General features: G+C 41.6%; 2 protein-coding genes across 2 annotated transcripts; both read right to left on the bottom strand.

Moving 5' to 3' along the window:
- Positions 1 to 319: 319 nt before the first annotated feature.
- On the bottom strand, positions 320 to 2,917 carry COX7A2 (cytochrome c oxidase subunit 7A2; the record flags this gene model as incomplete). The annotated part of the gene is made up of 4 exons (XM_079550147.1): positions 320 to 378; positions 1,100 to 1,184; positions 2,470 to 2,559; positions 2,900 to 2,917. The coding sequence occupies 4 exons, from the start codon at positions 2,915 to 2,917 to the stop codon at positions 320 to 322; spliced, it is 252 nt and encodes an 83-aa protein (XP_079406273.1).
- Positions 2,918 to 8,984: 6,067 nt separating this feature from the next.
- Positions 8,985 to 20,518, bottom strand: TMEM30A (transmembrane protein 30A; the record flags this gene model as incomplete). Its single annotated transcript, XM_079550599.1, has 7 exons — positions 8,985 to 9,178; positions 11,223 to 11,429; positions 13,212 to 13,355; positions 13,772 to 13,859; positions 14,880 to 14,987; positions 15,667 to 15,783; positions 20,255 to 20,518. 7 exons carry the CDS (start codon positions 20,516 to 20,518, stop codon positions 8,985 to 8,987), a joined length of 1,122 nt encoding a protein of 373 aa, XP_079406725.1.
- Positions 20,519 to 22,609: the final 2,091 nt, after the last annotated feature.

Below are 22,609 nucleotides of genomic sequence, written 5' to 3'. Positions count from 1 at the left end.
AGGGTTCAGGATATTCAACTCATCTTTGAAGTGCCAACATAAACCACATCGGAAAACAAACATTCATACAGTTAAGAGATCAGCACATTTATAACTCACTGTACACACACCAAAAGTAAAATCCACTCTAATGGAGAACATAGGATATAGTCCAAACAACCTCAAAGCAACATAAAAACTGCTTTATTGATTGCAGTTAACATGTTACAGTTAAATTAGGATTTCAAGCATTAAACCAGATGCTTATAGTAACTATAAGCTGCCATCATGGTCACATGGAATTGGACGAAGAGATGATAGTCACTAGGGCATTTTGGAGTCATTTCTGCTTCTTGGGCATTGAAGCCATCAGCAGTTCATAAAGAACATAGCCAGTTCCTGAAAAAAAGAAACAAAGAAGTATTTTCAGAATGGTAAATAGAGCTTCTTACGAGTCAGCTTTCCTTTCCCAGAACACTAACAATAAGCAATTGCAGCTCAGACACAGCATATTTCCATAACCATACCTCAACAATTTATTTTTTTTTGCAATTTGTATTCTATAGAAACAAACAAAAAAAAAATCATAAAAAGCTCTCCACAGTCTGCAAAAAAAATTTTAAAGAAAAAAAGTACAGAAAAAAAGTGGGAGAAGGAGGTTTGCAGAACTTGCGCAGATGACAATAAAGTACTGGTTACTCATTGTTATGGTAACTGAACAGAAAATCCTCTAGAACAACACAGTTAAGTTACAGGGTATTAGAGAACCATATAAACAAATAGCAACGAGGCTAAATAAAGGCAATACCATAAATTTTTGATATAGTACACTAATTTTTACATCATGTGAAACCTCAGTAACTCCGGTAACACCCAGCATTAAAGAGTCGAGCCAAAAAGAAAACTAGGGTGTGCATGTGTTATAACTACATTTTATTCCCTTTCAAAATAAGCTTTATGAGTTATTTTAGCTTTGCCTAACATCTTTACATGGATTCTAAAGGAGTATCTAGTACATAGTACTGTGTCGGTCATGCTGGAGATTGTACCAGAAAAAGTATTTTAATCTTAGCAGGTTGGAAAGTGTACTAAAGCACAAATGTTTTAGTAGGAGCCTTACCAAAAACTGTCAAACCCATGGTGACTCTGTACAACAGACCATCCATGATCCCACCTTTAAGATACACGGGGAGGCCATTATCCTCCTAATGAAAACAAAATGACAAAAATAAATTATTGAAATGCAGTTCATGTAACATTAGGTTAATATAACTGGAACTACTTGGAAGATTTCTTTCCCCAAACTATCTTCAGTACTTCCAGAAGACTTTGTGCTCTGAGCTTTGTGTTTCAAGTTTTTTTGCTCTGGTACCAAGTGAGCACCTACTATCAAAGTGTAGTAACAGCATGCATCTTCATTTCTAAAACAGCAACTGGTACACGCCTGAACACTGCTGGCACTATCTGCCAGCTCCCTCAGGCCCACAGTAAGTGATTACCATCCCTAGAAACTTCCCATAAGTCTCCAACACATTCAAACTCTACTACAGGGAATAGAAGCAGCCTCTCTCTACCATTATTTGTTCTTAAACAGGAGACTGTTTTGTTCCACCTGAAGTGATGCTCCCTGAACACTGGATCCACAGGATCTTTATGCTTGCTGTCAAGTTTATGCTGCTCTGGAGTTCAAACCTGCCCCTAGCTGCTGACAGGCAGTCCTGCCCAGCTTAACTCTGCTTCACACAAGAGAGGAATTTGAGGAAGAAACAGTATTTGGCCAACTATATAATACGTAGAGATTGATCATCTGTCTGTTCCTTCCTTACCAATATCCCACATCCCATAGCATTCAGTGAGCACTGTGCTCCTCATGTAGTGTTCCAGCAAGACTGATCTTCTCTTTCAGCAGAAAGGAAAGCAATAAGACACAAAAACTACTGCACAGTTAAACTATTAACAGTTTTCCCCTTTCAGATTGCTAAGCCTAGTCTCACCTACCCTCAGTACGAAATTACTGTTCCAAGTTGAGGCACATAGCTGGGAGCATGCTCTTAAGTACCCACTGCTTTGGCAACTGCAGAACCACTACTCCTCACTAGGTGGCATAGTAATCAGAAGAGATGTATTCAGTATCTCCTTCCAGTATCTAAAGAGAAGCTACAGGAAAAAAGCAGAGCCTAAGCAAAGCCTGTGGTGACAGCACAAGGGGAAATGGTTTTGATCTTAAAAAGGGTAGATTTAGGTTAGACATAAGAAAAAATCTGTTAAGTGAGGATGGTGAGGCACTGGCATAGGTTGCCTAGTGATGTGGTTGATGCCCCCATACCTGTAGACTTTCAAGGCAAGGCTGCATCAGACCCTGGACAACCCAATGTAGCTGTGGTGCCCCTGTTCACTGCAGGGCAATTGGACTAGATGGCCTTCAGAGGTCCCTTCCAACTCTAAATCTGCTAAAACCTCGTCACCGTATCGTCAGAGTTCTTTCAATACCTGGAAGAGCTTCTGCTTCTCAGGAACTCTGTTCTCCAGTGGCCTGCGCGAAGCAGTGCTTATGGTCCTCTGGGAAACCTGGCGAATACTCTAAAATAAAGAAAAAACGGTATTTTAGAAACAGTGGAATCTTTTAGTTATATCCACAGCGGTACAGAAGCCATTTCCTTTTAAGATTAAGATGGAAGGAGGAAGAGCCATTGGCTTCACCTAAGCCATCGCGGGAGCCTCCCTGCCTGCAGACGTCGTGCCGTGCCCTACCCAGGACCTGTCTGCAGCGGGAACACACAGGTGCTCAGGGCCCCCCGCCCACAGCCCCAGCGGCCGGCTCTCAGCTCGGCTCCGCACAAAGCAGGGCGGCCCCCCACATCCCCCAGGCCTCGCTGCCTTTGCTGCCCCTCAGTCCGGCCCGTGGGACCGGGCCCCTCACCAGCAGGTTCCGCCACATCGCGCCTCTTGGTCCCTTCACCTCCTGCCGGCAGCAAGGGCAGCGGAAGCGGAAGCGGCACGAAGCACCGCCCCGCAGCGGCAGGCGGCGAGAAAATGGCGGCCGCCAGCGCCGGGGTTGTGGGGGTCAGTCCCGAGGGGGCGGGGATAAGGGCGGCAGCTCCGGCTGTGGCAGAGGAGGTACAAAGCGTAGTCACGCACCTGTCCCCGGCCTCCGGCTTCATCAGTAGGCGAGGGTACTGAGTACCTGCGAGCAGAACTCAGTTAAGTGATTCACAGTGTGTAATTGCAGACGGTGAAGGAATACCAGAACTGTATGGAACCCCTTTGAATCTGAAGGAGGAATCTTTTCACCGTTTCGGAAGGTGTTCCATAAGCCTCTGGTTTCTGCACTGCAGATCCTGCCCATGCGTGCTTCGTATCCTTTCTCTGCCTGACCCTGCAGCACAGCGCTGCCACAACGCCACTTTCTGGCTCCCTGCAGTTGCAGGGCACTCAAGTCCTGTCATTTTAAAGTACTTGTGCTGGTCCCAGAGTTGAGGATGAATAATCTACGTCAAAGACACAAAACCAGCGTTCGGCCCAGTACAGAAATAACAAACTATTTCCCAAAGCACAGCACTTCCTGTGCCATGACTTCCTATCAGAAAGGCACTATAAAAAAAATGCAAAAATGGAAAGGTATTTATCCATAGCCTCCACTGAGTGCAATATTAAAAATATCAATTATAAAGCACAGCCATAGAAAAAAATGATGCATTGCAACAAAGGAAGAATTCGGATGCATTACTTAACCAGTATTAATAAAAGAATCATCATCTGTGGCAAAATAAATGTTGCTTCATTTTTGCTATGTGAACTATTTCCTGTAAGTCAGAATATGAGCTTCAGAGCTATTGCCTGAAGTTCACACTTAAAGCTTGGTGTGATTAAAGCTACAGGGGGTTGCTTGACACAAGCGGAAGGGCTGCCTTCAACATTCACTGTTTCATGAAAAAACAGCTTGAGGGAAGAGAAATGACATCTTGCAGCCACAGGGCAAAGGCATTTCACTAGAAGCAAAGTCAGACACATTTTCCCTAACAGATAAATTTTAATATATATTGTATTGAAGAATAATGAATTTGGTCATCAGAACTCATTGTTAAGATGTTTTGTCTAAGCCAGCCTGAACAGGGCTGTTCATCTATTTCTGATTAGTAGTTTGATCTTTTTTTAGCAGGGTTTAAAAAGATACACAAACATCTGAGTTCACTTCTGGCCTACCTGTCATAGTGGAAAGCCCTGGAGCAGTAGGATAGGTGGACAAGACAATATTTAAGCTTCTCCTACAGGCTTGCTTGCCTGCTGCATAATTTTTTCTTGCATATAAACTAATTGATGTGCCCAGTTAAAAGCCACATTGTTCACGATGAGAGAAAACACAAAACTAGAATCATTCTCTAAGTTATTCTCAGTTGTAGAATACACTAAAATTGCATTAAAATAACAGTATTACACAGCATAAGCACTGCTTCAGGGCTTGGGATATTTACGGACTGCCATGCAGTAGGTCCCTCATTCTTACTTCAACTTCACATCTTCTTTGGGAAGAATACTGCTGTAGGCACTGCATAGACAGACAGGCAGCTGCCTTCTGGGATTCTGCCACACAGTTTGCTTTCATCACCAGAGTCAGCAGCTTGAAGAGAGAGCAGTCAGGATTAGACATGGCTCTGAATAACATCACTTCCAGCTAAACAGAATCTCTGCCTGATTGCAGTAAGAAGCTGGAACTTTTCCCCAAAACAGAAGCTTCATACAGTGGCTCGCATTGGGAGTTTCATATCTTTCTTTGATCATTCCCCCTACGAAGCTGAACGAGGATTTGTTCCAATGTTTATAAGCATCTGCTGTGAAGCAGATACTCATTTAACTACTTAACCCTGGATGTACGCCTAGAAACAATCATATTTTCATTTCTTCCAAGAATATTATGTCTCAGCCTTTCATATTTTCCCAACAGAACTAATGAGATCATAAATCATCTTCCTGGCCCTCTAACATTACTTAAAATATCTCACCATTTTATTTTGTGACATCCAAGCACCATCGGTTAGCCTTGCATGCAACTCTAGTTTAAGTTTGCTTCTTTCATTTCTGCTTACTTGTTTCCAACATAAAATGAGAACAATTATTTCAAACAGCAGAAATCAGCATAAACTCAAGCAACAGACATCATTACTATCATTCAAGTGCTGGTTGAGCAGAAGGGAGTTTCTTATTTGTGACTCAGGTCCTATAAGGATATGAGTTCTTATCAGGCTTATGATCACAGTCAGTCTAAATCAAAATTGTCAGAGCTGCCCATTTAAGGCATAAGAGGTACTATGCTAATTGGATCATATTCTGTGAGCTACAATGCATGGTATTGTTACATGAAAGTACTTCTGCCAATCTGAGGAAGAGATAAAACCACACCTTCTATCTTAGGAGTCCATAAATTGACCACATCGCTAAAAAGAGAGCTAGAATAAGAGTAGCATGACCATTCACTTCCTCCCCCCACCAAGCAAGATTTCTCTTTTGGCAGGCTGTTCAACACAGACACAGGTATTCAAAATGTCCCTTTATTTATTTATTTTTAAAGTAACTCATTGTAACTAGGCCAATAGTCCCTTATGGGGACTTGATACACCTTGAGAAGTACTTATTACTGTTGGGACATTGCTGAAGGCTTTTGCAATGTTACCCTCTTCCTTTCTAACTCTTTAAAGTTAGTTCATTTGCAGAGAACAACCTATGGTAACAAATACAGAACGCCTATACAACAAATACAAAAGATACCAGTCTTATGTAGGACCAAGTCCTTTTCAAGCAGCTGCCTTCCAATCAGTATATTCTACATTATTTTTAAATCAATTGAGTGCATATTCTTTGTTAGGTTTAGTTACATTTTTCCAATCAGACACTTCAGCTGAATATCTGATATCTGTGTGTCTACAGATGAGTAACACTGATGTTGCCCCAGTGCAGGAAGAGCATTTGAGAAAGGTGCAGTCATTAACACCTGCAGTGAACTCAGGGCAAACACACCTATCTTTCCTTGTGCTGCTTGGCAGACTCAAGCAAATGTTACCTGACATTAGATTGTCATGGCCTCTCTCCCCAAGGAGATTTCTATAAAAAGGCAAGGCTTGTGTTCTTCAAGGTATAACATTCATAATTAAAGCAAAATCAGGCTGCAGAGAGTGCAGTTTCAGTACCATTGGTACCTTGAGAGGCAAAGACTACAAAGGATTCTTCACATTCAAGTTTTAAAGTGGTAACTCTTCCCTCTGTCTCAACTAATCACAACCAACAGCTCTCCAAATAGCCCAAGGCAATTTAGAAGTACCCAAGGGGCCCTCTGCTTTGCTACAGCTATGTAGATCTTAACAAGTCTGGAAGAAAGATGGGCACATGCAAAGGATTTTGTTTAAAAAGCTCCTGCATAAGCCAGAGACACATCCTAGTTTCCCACATTAATTTCTCCAAGAAAGATTCATTCACAAGCAGGCTCTCCTAACACCACCCACTTACAGGAAGCCTATAATCTCACACTTTGGGCACTGCCTGAACAGGGTGGGATTTGGAAAGTGCCTGGCTGGCACTTGGAAAGGAGAGGCATTGCTCTCTAGTTGTGCAGGATGAATGCCACTGAAGAACCAAGGTCACAAGTGGTCAGGTCCAACGCATGGCACTGAGCACTGGGACAGTGACACTGCTCTGACAAGTGTCAGATAGGGACACTGTGGCTTCATCTTTGAACACGTGACACATTGGCAGCTTCCAGGAAATACAAAATCCAAGAATTTCAATAGTTACCTGCATGCCCCTGAGGCAAACGTAGAAGAGTAAAACAAGAGATTCCAAGTTTCACCTAATATTTTGAGCTCCTCAGGCATAGTGTTCATATTGTCTGACAAGTATTTAGTGCTACAGGCTTTCAGAAAAACACTTTATTTGTAGCAAGAACCAAACAGACAGCAATTCTTATCCTGGTGCACTTCATTAGGAAAATCCAAACAGCATTGACAGCTGTGGTCAACAGGAAAAGGAAAAAGCACTAAAAAACATTTCAAGGTAGAGATAGAAAAATATTGTTTTCCATTTTGAACATAGCCCCAAAAAACAGCATTCCCTACTCAGAAAAGATAAGGGGTCATGAATAAAGCAAAACATTTACCTTTCAAATGACAAACAGTTTAAAAATCAAAATATTTTAATAAGCAGTAAATGGGAAACATCTCCTTACTTGTTTACTTTGTTTTGACTAAACTCTTCTACAGAGGAATGACCAGCTTAAAATTTTGTGTAACTTTTCAACCTTGCAATATACAGAGTTATATATCCTTATACTATAGTTCCAGCAACAGATACAACACTGCAAAAAAATCTAGAAGATTTAAGAGCCCTGTGTTTCCACAATGTATTATGTAAGCAAATTACATGCTTATACAGAAAACCAGCACCATGGAAACACTGCTTCATTCTGCAGTGTATGCAGACCAATACACTTAAACTGCTAGCTGAAGAAGATTACACAAGTAATTGAGTAAAAATAGTTTTGCATTTATGTGCTAAATTAATACAGTGTTGTATAAAGCTGGCTATGGATGTTACATTGATTTTTTTGTAACTGAGAAACATAATTTGCGTAAAATGCATTCAATCTTAATGTCTTTTCATCCAGATGAAAATAAATGCATGTTCAAGAACAAAGTAAAAGCTCTTAATAAATGGTTTGCAGAATTTATTAGGCCTTTTTAATACACTCAGTACTTAATGAAGCTAGTTGCATATAAAATGATCTCCACCATATACAATTTCTGTGCATCATCTAAAAAAAAAAAAAAAAAAAAAAAAAAGTCAAATAGTATTTTACAGATTAGCTAGCTTCAAATTAACCTGGAAGTGAATCTTTCTGTAGTTTGAGACATTAAAACTCACACCGCTTCTAACTGCAATATTTCAATTATGTTTCACTGCAAACTTAACCCGCACTGGAATAACAAAGAGATTACTGTCATCTCAACTCTTCCATTTCTACAGTTCAGCATCTCAACACTGAAAGAATTTATTGTGGCATCTACTCCAAATAAGGAAACAGAACATGAGATTTCCTTTACAACAAAGCCTGCTCAGCAGAACACACGTTTCAATAAACTCTTTTAGTGAAAGGAATTTGCTCAAATTTGTGACTGGAACAGACATTTTAGGTTCATCTTGCTTACTGCTTGGAGATAAAAAGCAAAACCAGCAAGCACATCAGGAAAACTACTGCTGGATATAACTTAAAGCAAAGAAAATGACAAAACTGCAGGTTCTACCTGGAACAAACGTCTCCCAGTTTAGAACAAAATTTAAGAGGAACTCATACAGATAATTCACAAATAGGCTTTCCGATGCCTTTATATAACGCTGTTTTACTGGCCAGGCACATCTGTTGCAACTATTAAAAGGAATTCCAGGTGTTGCACTTTGCACTGCCTTTAAATAATCTAACATAACAAAGGTGGGTAGGACACAGGAAAAAACATTTAACTGCTAATATAAATATATTAAAATCTCAGCCAGAAATGTAGGAGTCCATGCACACAAGACAGTAAATTGAAAAAAACACTTGAGACTTGCCTTTTCCTTTCAACAGCACTGACACTCAAATTCTGCTAAGTTAACAATTTACACAGTATCTTACAATGGTCTTCTCCACAATCTGTATGTACTGAATCATACTGACATTACACAGCACATGACAAGCAGCAGATGCATCAAGGGAACCAGGGCTACATGCATCAAGTGGCCTGCCCAGCTAGAGGCAAACATCAGAAAATCGTTTCTGATGTATGCAGAGATACAATCAATGCAGTTAATTGTATACCCGTCATTTTGAGAGTTAATTCACAGCAAGGGGAAAGGAGGTCTTTAGATAAAATTATATACCCAGCCTCAGAAGTGACGTTAGCAGAGATTTATCTTCCAACAACTGAGTCCGTTCTGGACTGGCCTTGATGCACATGCAGCATGGTTGCTTTCAAAATGCGAGATTAATTGGGAATGTCTGCACTAGTGTTTCTATTTCCGTATTTGTGATGGATGATCAGCAATACAACTCCTAAGAAGAAGCATATGGACCCAACAGTGATGTATGCAATTCCCAGAAAGGGGTTTTTGCCTCCCATCCATGAGATGGTGCTTAGGATCATTCTTTTTCGTCCATCAAAACTGTGCACGGGATAATCTGAGAGAAAACAAGGAGTATAGGAAAACAAGAAACATGAAGTGCATTTCCAAACCTAGCCTAGTCATGCACATTAACATGCTGGATCATCTCACTCAGGCTCCCAATACAAACATCATTCTTTGAATATTCAAAGTGTAAACACTGAAAATTTTGATGACCTTTTAAGCAAAGACTAACCTGGGCACCATCAACTACTCCAAGAAAAATGCCCCAGATGTTATGCATTTTCTCTTCTCCTACAAAGAGGATAGTTTCATGGGTTTTTGAAAGCACCTCCAATAAAACAAAGGAAATACGCTCAAGAACTGAAATTTGTATTTGAGTTTTTCTTTGTGACTTTATGTTGACTCCATTTTACATACACTCCCTGCTGTTTTGAAAGGAAGAAAAATACTGCTGTAGCTCTTCAAATGATCTTCAGGAGCTTTCAAGTTTTAAGAATTCAGTAATCATGACAACCTGCCTCCTTTACTTTCCTACATAACTACCTCATCTTTTGTCTGCCCAAAAAGGAATGGCAGATGTGCACCTGACCCACAGCTCTGGACTTATTTTCACCTCTAAATTCTGCCTGCCCTAGGTTACATACTGTCATTACACCCTAAAGAGTACAGGTTTAGAATGTATACTCAAATTTCTAAGCTACCAAGTCTTCCATTCTTTCTTGTGCTGTATTTTTCTCTCAATTTCTTTACAGCATCGAAGACATGAAACTTCTCTCTCATTGTGAAGCAAGCAATTTAACTTTATGCACAGATTTGAGCAATCACTCAGCAAAAGGTTGCTGTGGAGCAAGTCTACAAATAGAGTGATCTGACAACAGCACACAAAGCCACAGGAAGAGGCAAAGTAGGCCCCAACTCCTGAATGAATGCTAAATTTCTGCGCCCCTGAGAAATTTCTCCCCTTGTATTCAATCCCCTTCAGTGTCAAAGCACTCCACAGAAAAGCAAAAGATGAGCAGCACATATACTGAAAAGTAAAAATGTACACTGCATTTGACTGTGCTACCAGCCTGAGTGTAAATGAAGTATGACCATACAGCATTTTACAAACTAAAAATAAAACCTGTGACTTAGGTCAAGTAACAGCTTTCAAAAAGACTTATCAGCTCAAGCATCACCTGAACTATGGCTATGGTGCATCTTCCTGTTAGTCTGTCTGCATTTGTATCTGCCCAAAAGTTATCACATGAAAACGCTCCCATTCAGAAACTTCAGTCTCAATCTCTCGAAGCAGTCAGCAGGGACTGCAGGGACCCACATATGTGAACAAGCTGTGCGAGACCAGGGGTGATTGAGACTGACCATACCCCTCTAAGCACTCAAGCATACTGAGAAGACACTAGTGTCCTTCAAAATTTTGCTTACTGGGCAAATTTTACACTGAAATCTTCCCCATGATTAACATGTCTTCTCACAGTGCCTCTTCAGAAGAGTGAGGTGGTATTTTTTTTTGTCCCGTTTTGTCTTCAAAAACTGAAAGAGCAACAAAAAAATCCACAGAATATTTTCATTCTTATTGAATACATAATGTAGTTCTATGTGAACTACACAATAGTTTAAGATCATGATTAAAATGTTACAAACATTAAAGAATATAAGCCTAATTCCAAGTGAAAAAAAAAAAAAAACCTTGCAATAAGACTACAAATTTACAAATCATTCCTATATTAGATTGTGTCTGAAGATCCAGCTGTCTCCACAGCATTGTGTTTTCCTCCCTCTACCCTCTTGATCAGGCAGGAGAAAATCATACACTTCTAGAAGAGTAATACCCTCCAAAAGATACTCTTAACTAGTTCAGACAACTCCACGCTTCAGATGGTGATTCTGAAGTCAAACTGACCCAGTCATTTCCTCTTATGAAGCTATGGAACTGAATTTCATGATCTTAACAGAACAAACACAGGTTAGTTCTATAAACTATACTTAGATGACAGTAATTATAAAGCTTTGTTTGATTTTAACTTCATCGGAAGTATACCCATGTAACCCACCCAATGCTCTAAGGAGTTTTTAAGGGCATTTTCAAAGGATACTGTACGTGATATCCAAAGAGTATTTTCCAGCCTGTAAGGTAGGCTGTAAGTTACTCTTCCTTTCAATGAGACGATACAGCTTACGAAATGTTGGCAGAGCAGCAGTGCGCATCCACACGATAAAGTCTTCATTGATAAAGCCATTGTTGTCAGGCTCAGAGTCCAGCATATACACTGGTTTGGGCCAGTTTACTGGTTTTGTTGTACCTAAGTTGAAACAAAAACAATAAAGCATTTCAAACACAGGACTAAATGAAGCACTAGATCACCAAAATTAATTCTAGTATCATAAAAAACATACATTAAATCCTAAGTAATATGAAGAGCCAGGCTGGTTCACTGCAAGATTACTGTTTAGATTCTAAACAGAATTCAGAAGATCACTGTTCAGGAACTTTTTATTTTCATAGAATGGCTGAGAGCGGAAGGGACTTCAGTTGGCCCAACCCCCACCCAAGCAAAGACACCCTAGGGCACTGTGCTGAGGACCATGTCCAGGCAGTTTCTGAAATTATGTGAAGAGGGAGACTTAGCAACCACTCTTATAGGGGAGTCAACTCCTTGAAAAGGTAGATAATAGCAGGACAAGGGGAAATGGTTTTAAGTTGAGGGAGGAAAGATTTAGGTTGGATATCAGTGGAAAGTTCTTTACAGAGAGCGCGGTGAGGTGCTGGAACAGGCTGCCCCGAGAGGTTGTGGATGCCCCGTGCCTGGAGGTGTTCAAGTCCAGGCTGGATGGGGCCCTCAGCAGCCTGGCCTAGTATTAAATGTGGAGGTTGGTAGCCCTGCCTGTGGTGAGACGGCTGGAGCTTCATAATCCCTGAGGTCCCTTCCAACCCAAGCCATTCTATGATACTCTGAGCAATCTATCCATTCCTCTATCACCTGCAGAGTTTCCAGTTTAAACAGCAGTGTATATCCGTTTACTCACACAACAGCACTGTCTATGGCTAAAACAAGTTTGCCCACTCTATACATTTATATAGACAGGAAGCCTTATCAAAATATTACTCTACTGTTGTGAGATAATTCTCCATTATGATCATAGCTCTTCTGCTCTACTACTTTCTGGACCATGAGCAAATAAAATTACATACAGTACTTTAGATGATGTCACAGCAGTGCTTTTGCTAACTACTGGAAATACAATTCTACACTGTATTAGAGTATGGTATCTGCCTTTCCAAGGGTAATGTCACTTTGCTAAGGTCACTTGGCTGTGACTAAGCAAGAAACACACATGCTAAACCTAAAGCTATTTTCTATCTTACATATACACACAGACCCTAAAGCCCAAAAGGAAAACTGCTTTAAGACTTTATCAGACTGTATTTAATTACATTTAACCTTACAAATGAGAGAAATCAGTCAATTTATTCACAAATAATCAGATTTTAAACAGTACTGCAAGATCTATCAGAAGAAACATTAAAAAAAAACACACCGTTTGGTTAAATAATCACAGGATTTCTTCTCAAGTTAAAGCCATGTATTACAGCAATGCACTTACTAAGATTTTCTCAGTGTTCAAGGCATAAAAATTTATCAAAAAAAAAAAAAAAAGTGATTTGATATTTGATATCCCAAACAGCAAGTTATTGAAACATCACTTAAAACCAGGAATCTTTTCCGCATCTTAACAAATTGGATTAGCTGCCAAAGCAAAACTAATCTGATGCCGAGCAACTGACAGAAAGAGCTTTTATGAAACTTCAGAAAGATTAAAAAGGAAATAACCCCAGGTTCTGTTTTACATGTTGAATGACTACAGTGAAATGAGAAAAAACAAAAATACTTCCGCATTAAGTTTGCAACATCCACTGTTAACAGACAACTTTTCCAGACCGCAGAATAGCCCTTAGCTTGGACTTCTACATAGAACAATATTTTTAATTAGTATGTTCACTACAATGTTGTCATTGAGGTAAAAATCCATGGCAATCAATGTGTTTGAAATCTTTTCTTCTTAAAATTTCACATATTTCTTACCTTGGAAGAGTGCAGTTAAATTATTTCCATCTCCTGTAGGGTTCCTGAACTTCACATTTTTATCTGTCCACCACGCAATGCCTTTTTTAATCAAAGTAATAGCAGTCCTTGTGTCATTTTCAATGTGGTATAATTCCAATGTATCTATGGAGAAAATCAAATTGGAAAACTAGGTAAGAGTGACTTTTATTAGATAACGATCCTGATAGGCAGTAAAACATCTCCAGGAAAAACAAAAACTGCCACAATCAAAAACTGTTCTGTGAGAATCCACGCAGGTTCCATAGCAATGCGTTATACCTACATACACCTATTACATCTATTCCATAGCCATAACAGCCGCTCACAACAGATGTTTCAATCCCTTGTGTGCTATCAGATTAAATTCACTGTGATAGCTATTAAAAAAAATGGTATTTTATTCTGAACATTCCAAACAATTAAGGTGTGTAAATTCAAAACAAAACAATCCACAATAACAGCCAGGATAAAGCAACAGCACAAAGCATACATAACAACACAAAAACATCTAAATGCTAAACTTAGAAGTATTACCATACCATTAAACATACTGTTGGCAATAGCCCCACAGGGAGCAATGGGTTTATCCTCGTTTGTGCGGTAGGGCTCACATTCCTTACTTGGATTCTGATAGTTAGAAAGAAAAAGGGCAGATCAGTCTGTGCTAGTTTATGCTTCAGTACTTCAGCGTGCACAGCTTACACTTACTACAAAAATCTTCTCATGAGTAAGCTTATTTACAATATTTCAGTATTCACTGCTAATCAATATGATTGATTTTTTTTTCTTTACAAGCAGGAATATAATCTAGATAAAATATGAATAAAATCAAAAATCCCATGATGGTCATTCTAAAATTAAGACCGCTTGGAAACTGTTGAAAGGAAAAAAAAAAAAGTTCTAACTGAAACATGAAGTACTCCAGCATTCTTTTAATAAAGTTCCCCTCCCCCCCAAACTCCCTGTATGCACCAGTGGTAGAGATAACAGATTGCAGTAAGTAACAAAGCTCAGCATAAAATAATAAGGTTGTAAGCACACAAACATCATGCCAAAAACAAGTGACCTGAAATCCAATGTCAGTCATCAGCTGTAACTTCCTGAAACTCTGCTTTTTTTTCCAATTTACATGCAAAAAAGGGGGAATACTTTTTGCAGGAGCAAGAATCCACATGTATTTCCACTCCCTGCCAAAACTAGGAGGAAAAGCAATCTGACTCTATGCAGTACTTTGAGCAGAATACAGAGCACTGACATTTTCCAGTAATGCTGATGCTCAGTATCAAACCTGATTCTATAGAAACAAATGCATTTAGCTGCAACATCCAAACCAAGTGTTAGGTAACAGTATTTTATACTGAAAATGAATGGGTACACATACGTACTATCATCTGAAAGTAAAAAGTTTAAAGCTATTCAATTTTCAGATGTGTTTGAGGTACTGCACTGCTGTCCACTGAACAAACAACTGCCATGAAATTACAGCATTTTACATTTTGTCATAAAAAGTATGGAATTCCTTACTGTTGTTTTCCGGAATACAAAAATTCTACAGCTTCATTATTATTAAACTCCATATTCTGCCCTGTGATAACTTATGCAAGTCAGTTGTTCATTGCCTATTAATATCAAAGCTTGAATACCTACAAGTAATGAGCTGTTGTCTCCGTTTAGTTGGCTGTCATCTCGAGATTTCACATAGCGACGGTGGTTTTGATAGAAGTTGGAAAGTCCATAATACATGAATACATTACTCTATAAGAGGGGTTTGAATTCACATAACAGATCAATAAAACACACAAGGATGCTAGTTAACTGAAAGCTGGAACTTTAACCTCTTAAATTGAGTTTACTTTATAGTAACACTCAAAGACTCAACTCTGTTCATACTGAGTACACAATACTATCCCAACAAAAGCTGGCAACCTGAAGTCAAACAATATCAACGTGCCATAAACCAGCAGCATGATATTCATCAGTACTATCCCAATACTTATCTTGTTATTATTTTGGGGGTTGAAACTAGGTGATCATTGTGGTCCTTTTCAACCCAGGCCATTCCATGATTTGCCTCCAGTTTGCAAAAAAGCACGCACCTGGTGTTGTCACTTCCTGCTGAATTCAGTTGAAGTTGTGCAGGAATAGCTCATCTACATGTCAAGTACATGAAATCCAACTAGGACACAGTAAATCCAGATGTGTAAAAGGTATCCCACTTAACACTGTGCAATTCTAGGCAAAGAGAGGCATTAAAAACCATCTCATCCCTGCTTCTGAGAAGATACACAGCCATCATATCCATGTTCATAGAAATACTAGAAACAATCCTTTAAGATAGAAACAAAGTAAGGCTGTGGGAATGCAGCTTTCCTATCACTTAGGAAATAAACCACGTTAGCAGTTCTCATTTCACTTTGCATGCAAGGTTACATACCTCAAATGAATGCTCCAGTGTGAAATTGATTGTGCAAGTACAAGGCGGTGTGCTATCCCAGGACACATTTAAACATTTGTTGCAAGGACTGGAAGGCTCTATTCCTGTATAATCAATCTATAACAGAAAAAAATATTCACATTAGTTTACAGTGGGAAAACAAAGAAAATTGATTAATAAGCCAGAGAATCAGTGTGGCATTTATTTTGCAACCTTACTGCATCTCAGTTCCAAAAGCCCTATTTGATGATCTCATGGTCCCTTCTAACCCAAACTATTTTGTGATTCTGACTACATACCATGTTTCAGCCTCAAACAAATCTGGCACCAGTGTGGGCCATTAACGCTGGGGAAGAGAAAAAAAACAAACAAACAAAAAAACCCCACCAAAACACACAGAGCAGATACTCAAGGTACCACACCATTTCCAAACACACTTCATATATAACAAGCAGATCTAAGCTGCTACACGCCTTCCAGAGAAGTCTAGTTTTTAAAAGCCTACCTAGATATTTCATAAGAAAGAAGTTCTGCATAAGAAAACTTTCAGTGCTTAAACCTAGACAGCAAAGAATCAGCTAGAAGATTTTTCAAAGACCACTTAATGCTCAAAAGCTCTCCTTAAACAAGGAAGATGAAGACACTAATGCCAAGAATAGTAAAATGCCAGATGAAAAAGAAAGATGATTGCTGTTAATGCAGCTTATCAAGTATCTGTCTTTAATAGTCTAGCAACAAGAACAAGAAAAATTACCTGAAACCTGCACATTCAGGCTACCTTTACAACACACATAATGTATCCTGAGCACCTGGGCACTCATTCTATGGCCCCCTGACAACAGAAGTCCTTGACTGCATTTCGTTGCTCTCTCCTGCATGGCTTCAGGATGCAAACAAGAGGAAATAACTGCATTGGGTTCAGCAGGTCAGCTCCATGAGTAGGACAAAGATTCCATCTGCCTATGAACTAGTATTCCTACACTTAAAAGATGCTACTTAGAATTAGAAACTCAGATCAGCACAACACATGACAAGTTATCAAAACAAAGTGCTCTGAACTACAAATCCTGCTCAGTTTTATGAAGACTGCTGCAAATGGTTTGTTCTGATTTATGGTTGTAGTCAAACATTACTGAGAATGATTTATGATCTGTCCTAAAATCCATATTAAGGTTAAATAAAACAAGCAGTTTCAAGGTTTAAGGAACAATTGAAGCCCATTTCCCTCTGGATCTTCTTCAAGGTCTCTCTCCCCATAAATTGTTTGCTATCTGTTAAGAGCTGCAGCTCTTTCTTCAGCAAAGGCGCTTTAGTAGCCTGTGTTCTGCTACCAGGCTTCTGACAGATGATACCTTCCTCTGACAAGCTCAGCTGAAACAAATCAGATTCAGGAGCTGTGAGGTGGGGGAAAGGCTTGCATCATTTTTGCCTCTCATTAAATGAGATACTGAATTTATGCATAAGTAGCTCTGCCTCTGCAGTCCTTCAAGGCTCGGTCCAGCTGCAGCACAAGGACCAGCAAGATTTAAAAATTTCACTTACATGAAGAACACCTTACATGTTCCACTGACAGCTTAGCTAAAGTAATACAGATATGTTTTCATCTCTTGACAAATAATGAAACCACTGCTTCAAGAACACAAGAACTAATGCACGGAGCCAAGGTAGAAATCCACATGACCCAGCACCAGGGCTCCAGAGAGCAATAGCAACAAGAGACCACAGACCCACATGGAGCTGGTATCTCCTGGCCCAACAGCCGGTCAGTTTGTTGATGTCCTTCTCAGCTCGCTTGTTTTTGTAGTGCAGAAATAACACAGCTATTGTGCATATGAATTCTCCAAACCATCTGTGCTCTTTGTAGGCTTCACATGCTGTTACAAATGGATGCTACTGAAGAATCATAGAATATCCTGAGTTGGAGGGACCCATAATGATCACTAAGTCCAACTCCCAGCTCCACACAGCACACAAAATCAAACCCTGTGTCTGAGAGAGCTCAAAATGCTCCATAAACTCTGACAGCTCAGGCCTGTGTCCACTGCCCTATGCAGCCTGTGCCATGCCAACCCATCCTGTGGTGCAACACCTGTCCCTAACCCCCAGCTGCCCCTCCCTTGACGCAGCCCCATGCCATTCCCTCAGGCCCTGCCGCTGTCACACAGAGCAGAGCACAGCGCTGCCCTTCGCTCCCTGCAAGGAGCTGCAGCCTCCATGAGGCCTCCCCTCAGCTCCTCTGCTCTGGACCAGCAATTACTGTCCCTAGCCACTTCTTGTATAAAAGGCATCCAATCAGTCTGGTTTGGCTTTTTTTTTTTTTCCTATATCCATCTCTGCAGATTTCACTAAGTTCTGCATCATTTTGGTGATGGGGTCACAAGAACCACACGCAGCACTGAAGATGCACACAATAGTCAGGCACCTCATCTCAGTTCCTCATTCCTAGCAGTGCCTTTGGGTCTGGTTTTAACTACTGTTAAGCAATTCACAAGTAGCAGTCGCAGCACCGGGATGTGCTTCCTGTTCAATGAGTGTCCTGGACATTGCTCAATTTGTATCACATTTTAATGTGCTGTCAGCAGTTCTTTATCCATTCTAAAAATAAAAATAGGACCACATTGGCCTTTAATAATATAGGGCAGAAAATAGACATTTCTGAAGCTTTTTCCTCATATTTCTCTCAAATGAACAATTTCCCATGATGGACATTTTTGAAACTGAGAAAAGATAGAGAAAAACCAGCGTGCACACACACACACACACACACCAATCCATAATCCTCATACACTTAAGATTCTGGACATCTTCCACATTTAAATTCAAGAGAGCTTCTAAAGGAAATCAATGGAAAGGCCACATCTCACTGCTTGCACCCACGTAAGAACAGTGCAGTTCTCAGAAACTGCAGCATCAATTTCCAGAACAGGCCTAGGGATAATATGAACTGTACACAAATATGTATTTGGGGACATCAATCATACATCCTGTTCAGTTACAATACAGCAAGCTTTCAGGCTGCTATACACACACACAGAGACACCTCATGAGGAGGCTACTGTCTGAGGTGTGTGTAAATAAGCAGCTCTGCTTCCTCCCCTAATTACATTTCTAAATGAGCCCAGTCACCACAACTCGCTTTTAGAAGCCTTGTCTCCCAAAGTTATATCAGTGGCTCTTTGGGAGTAACATCTGGAGGTTACTAAGAAAAGCCAGAGCACCAGGCAAAGACCTTTTGATGTGCAGTGGTAGCTGTGCATGCTCCCCCTCTGCACAATTTTTGCACTAAAACACTTTATAGAAAAGCATTAGAATCAAAGAACAGAACATAAAGTTCCTCCTTTTACTTGCATACCTGAACTGTTTGATCACAACATCAGACTCACAGAACTCACAAACCCTATCCCCAGAAAAATAAAATCTGACCAAACTCCAGGGGGAGGTGGCAACACAAATGATAAACACACTTGATAAAAAACTAGGAACATTTTTACCTATCTTTAATACCTTGAATCTAGAAGAGACCGAAGACTACCACCTGCTATCTCATTTCCAAATATAAGTGGCCAACACTGCTTCATAGATGCAGTCTGTCTGTGTAGGGTAGTGTTAGTTGCACTAACTGTATGTGTCAGAAGGGAACAGATGCCTTGTGGCTCCTGCTTGAGCTTTACAGCAGTACATAAGTAACTGCTAACCAGACACAGCCTTTAACATTTCATAGAATCATAGAATGGCCTGGGTTGAAAAGGATCTCAAGGATCATCTAGTCTCAACCCTGCTTTTGTATGCAAGGTCACCAACCACCAGACCAGGCTGCCCAGAGCCACATCCAGCCTGGCCTTGAATGCCTCCAAGGATGTGGCATCCACAACCTCCCTGGGCAACCTGCTCCAGTGAATACACACACAGCAGGAATCTATCTACAAGGAGTCACAGAACTTCCAGCGCCTGACCATCCTTATGAAGAAGTTCTTCCTAACATCCAACCTGAATGTAATTTACAGTTCTGGACTCAGAGGAAACTGATGAAGTTCTCATCCTTAAGGATCAACCCAGATCCAATCAGAATGAAAAGATATGGTAAATATAACTGGATAAACATACATCTCTCATAACATCAGCATAAGAATGCATGTTACTTTAATAAATAAACGTCTGTTCTAAACAAAACCATCATAAAAAGTGTTAGCCAGCTTTTTTTTTTTTTTTTTTAATGTTTCTCAGCATAGTATCCTGTTGAAAACAGGCATCTGCATCACCTTCAAAAGGGCTGTAAGGTGGCATCGATAGTCGGTGTGTCAAGAACAGAGCAGAGTGCTCTGAAGTAGCTGTGCCAACTTCCAGATGCGCATGCCCCCACAGTTCCAGGCAAGAAGCTTAAATGCAGCATCCAGACGCGGCACAACGGGCTTCAAGCTCCTATTTCCCCCTCCACTTCAGCCTTTCATTGACAGGAATTTTAGTCCCTCGGACTCTGTTTCCCAACCTCCTCCCGACACAGCCGTCACCTTGGCTTCCTTCTTTCCTTCCCCCCGCCCGGCCCGGCCCCCCATGCCCAGAGCTGAGGGGAGGCCCGATCCCCGCGCACCTCGTACTCGCGGATGTTGTTGGAGGTGACAAAGATGCCGATACCGATGGGGATGAAGATGAGGCCGATAATGAAGAAGGCCGGCAGCACTGTGCCCGCAGTCAGGATGGGCTGCCAGGCGGGCAGGCGCTGCTGCTTGAACGCCGTGTTGTCCGGCTTGCGAGTCTTCACCGCTCCACCACCGCCGGCCGCGGCCCCGCCGCCAGGCCCGCCGCCCGCAGGGTGCCCGTCCGCCTCCTCCTTAGCGCTGTAGTTGACCGCCATGACGCCGCCCGCCGACACCGCCGGCCGCCCCGCCCGCGAACCCACCACGTGACCGACGGACGCCGCGCCTGCGCTCTCGCGGGACGGCGCGCGGTTGATGACATAACCTTCGCGTCCCGGCGGAAAGAGATCGCCGAGACGAAGCTGCGCATGCTCAGAGCAAGAGCGGTGTCTGCGCAACGGCAGGACACAATCTGTGCGCTCATTGTCTCCTTCCGCCTGCTCGGAGCGGAAAGCGCATGCGTAATGTCAGCGGGCGCCTTTCTCTATTCACCGTCCATTCTGTTTCTGCGCATGCTCATGTCCTGCGCTGCTGGTTTTGAGTCCGGTGGTTGGAATCACAGAATGGCCTGGGTTGAAAAGAACCACAATGACCATTGAGTTTCAACCCCCCTGCTGTGTGCTGGGTCGCCAACCACCAAGCTGCCCAGAGCCACATCCAGCCTGGCCTTGAATGCCTCCAGGGATGGGGCATCCACAAGCTCCTTGGGCAACCTGTTCCAGTGCGTCACCACCCTCTGTGTGAAAAGCTTCCTCCTAATATCTAACCTAAACCTCCCCTGGCTCGGCTTAAGACCATTCCCCTTGTCCTGTCACTATCAACCCTTGTGTGCGCGTGTATTTCTGAGCAACTGCTTTGTCCAGAGGGGCACAGCTCAAGGCAACGCAATGTTGAAACTGTGTATTTCTCCTTCTGCTGGTGCTTTCCTTTTAGAGTTCATTTAGCGAGGGCAGGGGTGGTCAGCGTGGCCAAAACCTGGCTGTCAGCAAGCAATGATGTTTCTTTGTGATTTTAGAAAAATGTAATGCAATGAGTTTCTGAGCAGCCGGATCTAACGGTGTCCCTTGCAGTGCTGTTGGACTAGGTGACCTTCAAGGGTCCCTTCCAATTCAACTGATTTTATAGTTCTATGGATTTCATGTGTAATCAATGCTCTTTGGCTGCAGACGGGAATAGTTTCCCAAAAATGAAGTGGGATAATCAAATACACCAACAGGGAGCGCCGGGGAGGCAGGCGTCTGGTGAAGAGCGGCGCCGTGGGGCTGTGCAGGCTCCTGCCTCTCCACGGGCAGCACAGGAAGCTCAGAAGCACTATTTTTTATTTATTTATTTTGAAGCATCTAAAATTTGGGCTCTAATGACTTTGGGCTCTAAGCAGTTATCTAGGGCTCTCATGTGAGACACTTCCCTTGTATGTGCTGCAGCTGTATCTCATTCCTGATGTATCCCTCTGAGCTTCAGGCAGCGAAGCCCCTTCCCCTGTTATAACCCTTTTCTCTATTATCTTTTGTCTTCTGTCATCAAGCCTGGCGACTTGTGCTGCCTCAGCCTCCCAGAAAATCCAGTGAGGGATCAGTGAGTGTAAACCTGTGGCTGTGAGGTGACAAGAAGTTTCCTTGGATGCTGCCAGGTTCAAGAGGGTCCTTTTGTCCTCTGCATTTTATTGACTACTCATAGAAAAGCATCATGTTCCCTCCATGCCACTCTGTCACCTCCTGGACACTCAGCTTCTTCATGGACATTCAGCTTCATCCATCAATGAAAGATCACCTCAGTGCAGCCATCACAGTAGCCCGATGGAAAGGCATCCCTTCATCTATGCAAAGACACAGAGGACACCACAGGTCACCATGTTTTGCAGTCCTAATTGGGTTGGTGCTGGGAACTTTGGCACGAGGTTCATCACGTGGGGCCTGCTGTCATGTGGCGTGAGAACCAAATACACCTTCTTCTTCTGTGTGCAGGTAGATACACTGGGCACAAGCTGTCAACCCTTGGGGAATCTTACTTCCATTCTTTAGAGAAATAAAGAACATCAGCTTGAATACTTTGATATTTAAGGGCAACTAAGCTGGTGAGGATTCTGGAGCACAAGTCTCACAGGGAGCAGCTGAGGGAACTGGGAGGCTCAGAAAAAGACCTTATTGCTCTCTACAGTCACCTGGAAGGATGTTGTGCCAAGGAGCTCGGTAGCTTCTTCTTCCAGGCAATAGCAATAGAATGAGAGTTAACGTTGCCTATTAGGAAGAATTTTTTTTCAGGAAGAGTGGATTGAACTGCATTGGAACATGCTGCCCAGGGAAGTGGTG

Source organism: Tetrao urogallus (genome assembly GCF_951394365.1).
Source record: "Tetrao urogallus genome assembly, chromosome: 2".
NCBI lineage: Eukaryota > Metazoa > Chordata > Aves > Galliformes > Phasianidae > Tetrao > Tetrao urogallus.
This window is presented reverse-complemented; position numbering and strand designations above follow the sequence as displayed.